Source organism: Gigantopelta aegis, chromosome 4 (genome assembly GCF_016097555.1).
Source record: "Gigantopelta aegis isolate Gae_Host chromosome 4, Gae_host_genome, whole genome shotgun sequence".
In the NCBI taxonomy this organism is placed as follows: Eukaryota; Metazoa; Mollusca; class Gastropoda; order Neomphalida; family Peltospiridae; genus Gigantopelta; species Gigantopelta aegis.
In genome coordinates this window covers 96,822,489-96,832,960 of record NC_054702.1, presented here as the reverse complement: position 1 = coordinate 96,832,960, position 10,472 = coordinate 96,822,489, and the positions used below count along the sequence as shown (strand labels likewise).

At 33.5% G+C, this 10,472-nt stretch overlaps 1 protein-coding gene across 3 annotated transcripts; it reads right to left on the bottom strand.

The window, feature by feature from the left end:
* Positions 1-512: 512 nt before the first annotated feature.
* LOC121371503 (delta(14)-sterol reductase LBR-like) lies at positions 513-9,136 on the bottom strand. Of its 3 annotated transcripts, none has more exons than XM_041497438.1 (9): positions 9,016-9,136; positions 8,545-8,691; positions 7,623-7,806; positions 6,989-7,183; positions 5,247-5,470; positions 4,309-4,477; positions 3,906-3,986; positions 2,879-3,001; positions 513-2,214 (listed from the first exon to the last, which is right to left on the bottom strand). In XM_041497438.1, the coding sequence occupies exons 2-9, from the start codon at positions 8,671-8,673 to the stop codon at positions 2,057-2,059; spliced, it is 1,263 nt and encodes a 420-aa protein (XP_041353372.1). In that variant the 5' UTR covers positions 8,674-8,691; positions 9,016-9,136; the 3' UTR covers positions 513-2,056. The 3 variants fall into 3 exon arrangements, with proteins under 3 accessions (XP_041353372.1, XP_041353373.1, XP_041353374.1); XM_041497439.1 differs by having other exon boundaries at positions 8,550-8,691; XM_041497440.1 differs by lacking the exon at positions 6,989-7,183.
* Between the last annotated feature and the right edge of the window lie 1,336 nt (positions 9,137-10,472).

Here is a 10,472-nt window from a genome sequence, read left to right as displayed (position 1 = left end):
TCTCACTAAACATAATCATATGTACTTGTGTGTGCGTATAAACTGATGCTTGCACTTCTGTTTTAATATATAATCAATTGTAGATCTTGCTTACGATTACTGGTTTAATTAGTCATCTGTATTCCTCATAAAGGACCTTTAATAAAATGATTACAGAAAATATTTATATATCATATTTGTACAGTAGGCCTACAGTATCTATTTATTATGGACTAGTATTATATTTATTGTTTTTGATATAACTAAACTTGAAATAGTTGTCAGATTCGCAGAAAATGTTCCCATTATAAAACTCACAACACTGTATTTATGAAGAAAACTAGTAAAATTTGCTATTTCCAAAACTGACATTCTATACTAAAAAAATCAGGGAATATAATCGAAATGTAACCATATTGTCTTTTATAGATTCAACCAAAGCTGTAAGCATAAATGACATGCCATAACTGTGTACATACATAGTAACTGATAGACAACAACAATGTTTTATATATATATATATATATATTTATTTGTAACAGATGGTAATATATATAAATATAGTAAATCAGGAATCTGTCTTATTACAATTATTTTAAAGACAAAAAAACCACTTTGATTAAATATTATATTTTTAAAAATGGTTATGTCTCTGATAATAAATGTGTAGATATTTGGAGGGGGGGAGGGGGGAGGTAAACTAAAAGAAATTTCCATAAGACAAAGGAAAGATTTTCTTGAAGATCATGAAAAACTTCATGTTTATAATATTACAGTAATTAGTAAAATATTGAACTATAAAATGACATGTTTGTTGGATTTCATTTAAGAATTTTTTTTTTTCAAAACTGATTTTTATACTACTGACAGAATGTTTTTGTTTTCTGGAGCTAGACAAAAAGGTCACTTTACAACAAACTAAACACTTGAGCAATTTTTCATATTTTCCAGGGGTGTTGGGTGGTATCTGCCCACCTGTAACCCTATTTTAGTTAATATCACTTCAACACAGATTTAATGGGTCTCACTGACTAGTGACCAACAACTAACCAGTAACCAATTTAGCTTAGTTGTCTCTCAAGGACAGGATGCTTGAACTGTAACTGGATGTTTGCACGATAATCAGGAGAAAAAAGTGAAGATCAAGCTGTTTTAGAGGTAATGTAAATCATAAAATATTAGCAGTCTTAAAATTGTGCAAATTCCATACAAGTGACATATTAGCGACATAAAACTTTTGCGAGGTCATCACATCACAAACTAAAGCAAAAGATCCTAAGTTATTGGATCAGCTGAAATAATACTAGTGATCAATTTTGACGTTATGCAGCTTACAGACAACTTACATTTTGTAAAAAATTGCAGTAATGTGCAGGCTAACTAACTAATGATGTTTCTATCTTTTTTCTTTAAATGATTTTTGGAACAGTCTGTTGTAAAAAAAAATATTTAGCGTCTTGTAATCCCTCACTAAATTTGCTAAAACTTTATGCTCGCTAACATTTCTTGATTTACAATATATATTTTGACAATGAGTGCAAAATATTTTATCATTGGGTCGTTAGAAAACGTGTGGTAATTTCAAAGTTGGAGAGAATATAATATAAGTGGCTATTAATAAATAATTAATCTTCTGAGTTGTTTCAAAAAGTATCTAACATGTCAAAGCAAGTTTTCAAACAAGATGTAAGATAAAGGATTAACAGTCAAATGTAGTACAGTATTTGTTATATATTCTCAAAAACAAGGTTTAAATAACATTTTGATATCTTTCTAACTACAGTACACTTACAACATATTAAATTTGTGCTTGCACAGATAACCTATATATTACAAAGTAATTAGATTTAGTAGTGTTAATTTGTTTGGATGGTGTGGCTTTGGCATTTAGATCATCACTGTGGAGTAGCCAATCAGCTGTCATTAAATCAATCTCCCACATGTATGATATCACAGAGTTTTCTATTAAATATGTGAAAGAAAAATAATTTGAGCAGTTGTGAAACACAGTAGAACACTTGGGAATTTTGCCTCAGATGTGTTACTTTATGTCAATTGGATGGCACTCCCAGAATACTCAGTATATGTAAGGAAAGATCTTGTATTTGACACGCTGACAATAGCGATCCCAACTGGATCCATATTTCTTGTAGCATTCAATACTATCTCGTCTCTCTCGGTGCACCAAAAAAATCAGAAAGTAGACTGGATAAAAGTAAGGTATAGCATTCAGACCTGCAAAACAAAATTGGTGAATTACTGTTTAATGCACAAACCATCATATCAAATAAATTGGTGAATAACTGTTTAATGCACAAACCATCATATCAGATAAATTGGTGAATAACTGTTTAATGCACAAACCATCATATCAGATAAATTGAAAACATGTGATAAACCCCAGGACCATTATCAACTGTTGCAGTGGTGGAATGAACATTTTAAATACTGTCACAACCATTCTATTAATCAAGGATTTAGCCATAAAAGCTGAAATGATTTTTAAAAAGCTGAGAACTCTCCACCATTCTGATAGACAGTTTTTAAATTTTGAGATCTAATTCATTCTATTTTGTGCTAATTATTTTATGCAATTTTGTTTTTCTTCTGATAATGATTTTATTTACACTGCAAAAAATTATACTTTGAGCAACTGATTTTTTTTTAAAGGCATAAAACTCTGTAAAACTCATTATAATATTTGCATGTATTCGGTTCAGGCAGTCGCGAATACGAATACAACTACGATACAAGTTGCTGTTCAGTGAACCGAATATTCGAGTGTATCGTCACAACTTTACTCTACATATCTAAAAATTGGTTAAAACAACAGTATTCAAAGTGTGAGCCCTGTGTGTCTCTGGAAATATGCAGGTTTATGTATACAACAGTAACATACCACAAGGCAAAGACCAGGCCAGAGCCATGCACAGGTCACCCAGGTAGTTGGGTTTTCTAACCATTCCCCACCAACCAGACACAAGTAGCTTCTTGCCAGAGGCTGTTGGAATCGTCTCGTAATCTGTAAGTGAAAAAAATAAGATGGTTTCAAATATTCAGGTTAGCATTTTATAAGAGAAAACAGGAATGAAAAGAAGCATACATGTAGTAGTTAATCAAACTGGTTAATGGTTAGTTTTTGGTGGATAGTGAAAGAGAAGTCAGTGTAGTGGCTTTACACTGAATCACTAAGCCTTTAAAACTCACTTTGGGTGGGAATAAGTGAATAAATGAAAAAAAGAAATGTTTTATTTAACGACACACTCAACACATTGTATTTACAGTTATATGGCGTCAGACATATGGTTAAGGACCACACAGATATGGCGTCAGACATATGGTTAAAGAGAGAGGAAACCTGCTGTTGCCACTTCATGGGCTACTCTTTTTTATTAGCAGCAAGGGGTCTTTTATATGCACCATCCCACAGACAGGATATTAGGATCAATACACCACCAGAAGTATATTTGATATTTTAAACACATTTCATGTGACTAATGTTTTCACACATACTTGTGTGTAAATGCAAATATAAAAGTATACATGCTGAACATCCACATATACTATAAATAATATATAAACATTCATTCATTCACTCCAGCCAGTGCACCACGACTGGTATATCAAAGGCCATAGTATGTACTACGCTGACTGTGGGATGGTGCATATAAAAGATCCCTTGCTGCTAATCGAAAAGAGTAGCCCATGAAGTGGCGACAGCGGGTTTCCTCTCTCTTTAACCATATGTCTGACGCCATATAACTGTAAATAAAATGTGTTAAGTGCGTCGTTAAATAAAAATTTCCTTCCTTCCTTGATCCTCATAGTAACAGTATTCTTATTTCGTTAATACACCCACAGAGATTTGAAGTTGGTAGGAACCAATAGGGTAGTTTATATAATTGAAATATAATATCTGTACTTACTATCAAACTTAGGATCATGTGGATTCTTTCTGAACTCATTCTTTTCAGAATTTGAAGATCTAAAGATGTAATATCCTACAACTAAAAAAACCAACCAAGAAATATATTTAAATACATCCTAAGTGCAGAAAAGTGAAGCATAATTGTGTCCAATTACATGATTTGGCATGTACTTATGTATGTAGCCTACAATTTCAGCAAATGTGATTCAATTATTTGTCATAAACCTTATTAGTTTTTCACTGTAGACACCGATATATTCTTTAGAAACTAATAATAAAGAAATATTCAATGAAAAATATTCAAATTAATTTGAGTAAAAGTACTTATGAAAAACATTAAATAAAAAAAGAATAAAATAATCATCTGAAATAGTCTCAGAATAAAATAAAAGAAAACTTACAGTTAAGCAGAGCAATGCCACACATTGCATACCACGTTAAGTCTCTGGGGTGCTCCAGTAAATAGCGAGTCTGCAGGCAGTACAAGAAAGGTACCCACACCAGGTCGCCAAATGCTAACATGTATCCAAAGCCATCATGCATAATATCCATCGTTGTTAGAAAATGACTCTGAAAGTATGATTATACCTTATTTTATAGCATACAAAAAGAGAACTCATGGAATAAATATAATCTATTGCTACTTTAAAATGGATTATTAACACAGGAATATGAAAGTTGTAAAGGGACCATCCTGAGTTGGTAGCCATTTTAAAAGGTTTTCGCAAAAAATGTTTTGTAGTAAATTTATGTCTAAAATAATTTCATACAACATTCAAAAGAAATCTTAAATAATTTGGCCAAAGGTCATTCCAAATGTGTTTATCTGTATAATGCTTTATATTTAAACCATAATACCATCCAATAGTGTTTTCTATAAAAAAAAAAAAAAAAAAAAAAAAAAAAAAGGATGCATGTTTATTTTGTTGGCAGAACAAACTGAAGTCTTGTTATGGCTGAAAACTCATAATAGTCCCTTTAACACTAAATTCAGTTCTCAGTATTGGATGGTATGGTTATCTCCAGAAAACTAACTGTTGATTTAAATGTAACTCTACCATTTATTTTATCTATGAGTCATGCACATACAGCTTTGTTTTGTTAAATAATACATTCAGTCTTCTAATTAACACAGATCATGCTTTATTACACTACAAAACACTTTTTAAAAATTATGTTCTGGTTCATTTACAATGTTGCTTTTCATGCCAGTTTTAAAGACTTGCATTAACAAAACAAATCTAAGAAGAACTATGTTTAGTCTTATGTTCTTTTACTGATTAAAGGCACCGTAACACATAATATGGAAATGTATCAACATTAAAAACATTCAGCATACCTCGAAATAGAGAATGTCAGCTATATACAATGTCTGAAAGGCTGTAACCATAGCGAGTGCTGGAGGTAGTGTACCAGTGTCTTGATACGCCTTCAGAACAAAAACGAAATTCAGCATAATCCACCCGATCAAGCCTGGACGCAACTCGAAGAAAATCTTCAAATCTAAGCTTCCAATTCGAGGATTTAATTCATGTCCCACGAAGAAGTCATAAATGATGCTCCCTGGGTAAAAGAGGACATAAGGAACTGTAATCAGTTAACAGTGACCACTTAAAACATGATACCAATGACAATGTTTGACAAATGTTGGAGACAGTCACAAGCCTTCACAGAAATGTTGACCAATGCCCTGTGCATTAGTGTAATACAGCTGAAAATTTCCACTAGCTCAGACGAAAAATTAACTAGTCAGGAGTAAGAGCTAGTGGACTTACATAAGGCCAGTTGGGCAGGTTTGACTGAAAATAAAAACTATCATGTTGTTGGAGCTGGTAATTAACCCGATCTTGCCACCAGTGCATACTGTCAAACATTATTTCAACCTCTATTATTTTGGGATCCCCATTGACTACTAGTCCGATTGTATAATTTTTACCATCAGCTACTCAAAACACTATTACATCAAGCTATTTGGTTCATTCCATTTAACAACAAGATAACAATGTTAGATTGTATTTAAATATAATCATGAACTATTCATATGACAACAATGTTTTATTCTGATGTAAATTACATTGCCAAGATGTGAGTGAGTGTGGCAGGATACTACTACAGATATACTTAAATAATATACAATTTTGGTATGTTTACTCTAGACTTGGGCTTACAGAGAATATTTTGTAAAGAAACTAAACCTGTGTTAACAATCATTACAGGTGTTAAACCTGTGTTAGGTATGGGTGGGGCAGGTCCATCTACAGATATGTTTTGATGTGCTCAGGGGAAAGAAGGAAGCTTGTCATGTGACCATAACAGGAAGTAGAATACCCACTGGAAGATTATAAGCCATCCCATTGGCTGTTCGGAATTCGGAACAGTCTTCGGACCAGTCGACTTATATAGGGAGGATATGCCATTTGTTGAGGTCAGGCTAAGTTGAAATGAAATTACAATTCTATGTGTTTGTGTTTATGTATGTTCAAACGTTATATGCATTTACAGTGTGGGATAGATGTGAAAGATAATGCATGTCTCTATGGTCATGAAAGCAATTCGTCATTTGTTATGAAATCGATTATTCTGTCTTCCTACCAATCTAATTAAAATTAGCTCCACTATTACAGTGGATCTAACAGCAGCCCATTGGAGCTCATGTCCAGTGATTTGAAAAGAATTTGAAAACATTCGGGATTATGCCGTGCGTATACGAAATGATTCGGGTGAATTACGAAGTATGCCGGAAACTAATTGCAATATAAAAAAAATTTCAAGATGAAATAAAAACCCTGATGGTATAGCCATAAAATCTGTTTATACTAGTATACAATCCAAAGTTTATTACTGCACTTTTCCCCCTGGTTTTTTTAATGTTGAAATAGACCAACAAGTTTGCCTAATGCATAAATAGTTTCGCCCAATATTTTTAGAATAACGCTATAAAAGGCGAAGTGTAATTGGTCGATATTTAAATTGTTATTTATAGATGAAATGTTACCTGGACATGGGAGTCCATGCAATGCTGTTAGATCTACTGGCTAGACCCAGTAGAGCTAATTTTAATCAGATTGTCTTCCTACTTGCCTGTGTTTCCACCAGGTGCCAAATTGTAGTCTGCAGTTAATGTTGATTTGAAGTATAATGCTATACTCAGGAACACAGAGTACACCAAGGCTGCTGTTAGTATTTGGTAGAACTTGTCGTAAACGATGGTCAGTGGAACATCACAGTAGACTGCCAAACCAAAGGCTGCAGAGCTGATCAACAAGGCATGAAAAGCTGCATTATTAAAAAGAACATAGTACGTAAGTGAATAATTTAATTGGATTATTTTTAGTATGTTTGCACTGCTTTATTGTATATTTTTTCCTAAGTATGGATGTGGCTAGTTATCATTTTTACATATTTAATAACCACTAAGTTAATACCAGTGCATGAGTTCAACCCATACCCTGCTTTCAATGGTTATGGTTATGGTTAGTCTTTAGAGCCTTTGATATAGAGGGATACGGGTCAAACTTTTTCCAATACCAGTAGTATTATCATGTCATGTAAAAATTACTTTTAGATGAAATTATGATTGAGATGAAACACTGTTTCTGCTTTTCCTTAATCTTGTAATTTTGCAATCATATCTGCTGAATTTATCACATGTATGACCATAACACATTTAATATAAACAAGGACCCGGTATACTTTTTTCAACTGTGCTGCTTACCATTACATCTATACATCAGTCTTTTTCCAGAATTCAGCAACTGTCCAGGAATAACTTGACCAACAGGAAGCAAACTAAGAACCACTTGAAATGCCAACCATCCAAAAAAGATGCAAGTGGCTTCCATATCAAAGAAATATGAAAAGCTAGGAAACTTTGGCAACCTTGTAATCGAACAGCTTTCCTGAAATCAATATACTGAGAACTGTTAACAACTGTCTATACATGTAAGAAATATGAAAACATGACTGACTGCTTAGTAATTGGGAAAATTCCCATTGGCAATAGGTAATTGTCAATTCACCTTATTTTTATTTATCTTCATGGCAGCCATGATAGGTGGTGATATGGACATCTTCAGTGCCTAAATCGCCAAGATCACAGATGCGGCAAGTTTGAAATCAATTAGTTAAAAACTAGAGTGCCTCATATGAGAATAGCACCTGATGAAATCATGTTTGTCTTGTAATAAAGGGAAGGAAGGAAATTTTGTATTTAACAATGCACTCAACACATTTTATTTAGTTATATGGCATTGGACATATGGTTAAGGACCACACAGATATTGAGAGAGGAAATCGATTGGCAGCAAGGGATCTTTTATATGCACCATCCCACAGACAGGGTAGTACATACCACGGCCTTTGATATGCCAGTCGTGGTGCACTGGCTGGAACGAGAAATTGCCCAATGGGCCCACCGACGGGGATCGATCCCAGACCAACTGTGTAGCAAGTGAGCACTTTACCACTGGGCTGCATCCCGCTCCTGTGATAAAGGGCTATTCTCATACGGGCACTTGTGTCGTGTGGTGTTGCCAAAAGATAGACATACTGGTCATGGCATTAACTCTACAACTTTACAGTAGATGTTAATGCTAATTACAAACAAACAATGACATAAAAGTATAAATATATCTCACTTTACCACAGGCAAGGTTGATGGTGTAAACAATTATGGGTAGCATGAAAATCAGGGCAGTTACACCAGGAGTTCCTCCAAATTCCATTTTTGTTGTTTTATATCTTTGAAAAGATTTCTCAGACTTCATCTTCGGGCAAGTTGTTTCCTGAAAGCAAAGGAGACTTTAATCATGTGTATTACTTAATCTAAAGAAACGAGCCAATAATCAGCTCAATGTACAAAACAGAATACAGATGTAATCTTTTTTTTTTACTGTGAGCAGACAGTACTCGATAAATCCCGATTGATTTAAGAAAAGTATTGCACTATTGTCATATTATATATCATGCGCTTGTATTTTTACTTTGCAGACGATGGTGAACAATGAATTAAACTTTTAACTTTTTTCACTATCAGTGTAACAGAAATGCAATATAAAAATACAGATCTGGAATAGAAATTTATATCAAAACTACAAGCAACAAAATACCAGGGCAAGGTTGGGCAGGGTTTGGCCGTGACGAGAATCAAATATATATGCTTTATAATAGCCTAAATAATTTTAATACACGTGTATTTGTTTACGAGCGAATACAAAACATAAAATGGGAGATAACTCTGGATACCAAGCATTAAATTGGTCTCACTATACATTTGAGCATGTGTACGTGCACATCTATTTTAATTAAATTAAATTAATATAGGTCTAAAGGCATGTGTTATCTTGTTTACGATTACTGGGTTTTTAAAATACATTTTAGTTCCGATAGAAACGGAGTACGGACAATTGCTCACCGGACAATACCTCACTGGACAATTGCCTACCAATAAAGTGAGAAATAGGACAATTGCTCACCACAATTGCTGATTTGTTTATCAAAAAAAGTTTATTTTAGGTTATGGTATGTGTGTGTAAATGGTTGGGTGGGAGTCGGAATCTCTGATATTATCAGTGGGTATGGTAACGTCAGTTTATTAAACACCTTTAAATAAAATAACAAAATTAATTCTAAATCAGCTATATTTTAAACAAGTTCAGCACATCAGTTCAGCATAGAAATGTCAGTACAAGAGTTCTTGAACAGTACATTATATTCAGCACAAATGAATATTGTAGGAGATATTCCGAAGGAAATCTCCCAGTCCCCTGTTTCCATCAGCAAAATCCTGACACAAATTCTGCAGTCTGCTTTGTATCTGCTGTGTGGACCTCTTCACCCTCTTCCTAGGTGGTTCACCTCGCTGATGTTGGAGGATGAGGGTGGAAACCAGTGCCTGGTCTTTGTGTAGACTTTCGATAGCTGTTCACACAGAAGGGTGCTGATGGCCAACCAGCCTCTAGAATCCAATGTCCCATGACTCATATCAATTTTAATTTTTTTTGTGATATTTCAAATCTTTTTTAAAGCTTTGATGGTCAAAGTGTTAAGTCTTGCAAAGTAGTAATAAAAGGCTAAAAAGTAACGAATTACTAAAATCAACACATAATTCTAAAAGTTTGATCTACCTAAACCAACAATAATGTTTGAGTAGTTATCCTAAAAATATAATGTAATTAGTAATTAACACCTATACCTGAAACATGTTATATGCCTTTGATGTTCATAATTAGTCAGAAGTAACTGCCTCCTTAAACAATTATAGGAACCTCAAAAACTTTAATTAAGTGAATTGTGTAATTAACACAACTTTGAAGTTGTGCCTTTAGAAATTCTCTGTTTTGTGTTCTTTTTTATTAACAAAAGAAAAAATATCAAAGGTGACCACGATTACCTAACTCCAGTGCCTTCTAAAAATTCTGTTATTTTTTATTAATAAAATAATAAATAAAATTTTATTAATAAAAAAACCCTAAAGGTGAGCGATTGTCCTATTTCTCACTTTATTGGTGAGCAATTGTCCGGTGAGGTACTGTCCAGTGAGGTATTGTCCAGTGAGCAATTGTCC

Coding starts and splice junctions, on each gene's coding strand:
- LOC121371503 (XM_041497438.1), bottom strand. CDS start 8,673: ATGAAGTCTGAGAAATCTTTTCAAAGATATAAAACAACAAAAATGGAA. Junction 7,807..8,544: donor TCAACCTTGCCTGTGGTAAA/GTGAGATATATT, acceptor TATTGATTTCAG/GAAAGCTGTTCGATTACAAG. Junction 2,215..2,878: donor GGCCTGGTCTTTGCCTTGTG/GTATGTTACTGT, acceptor TTTGTTTTGCAG/GTCTGAATGCTATACCTTAC.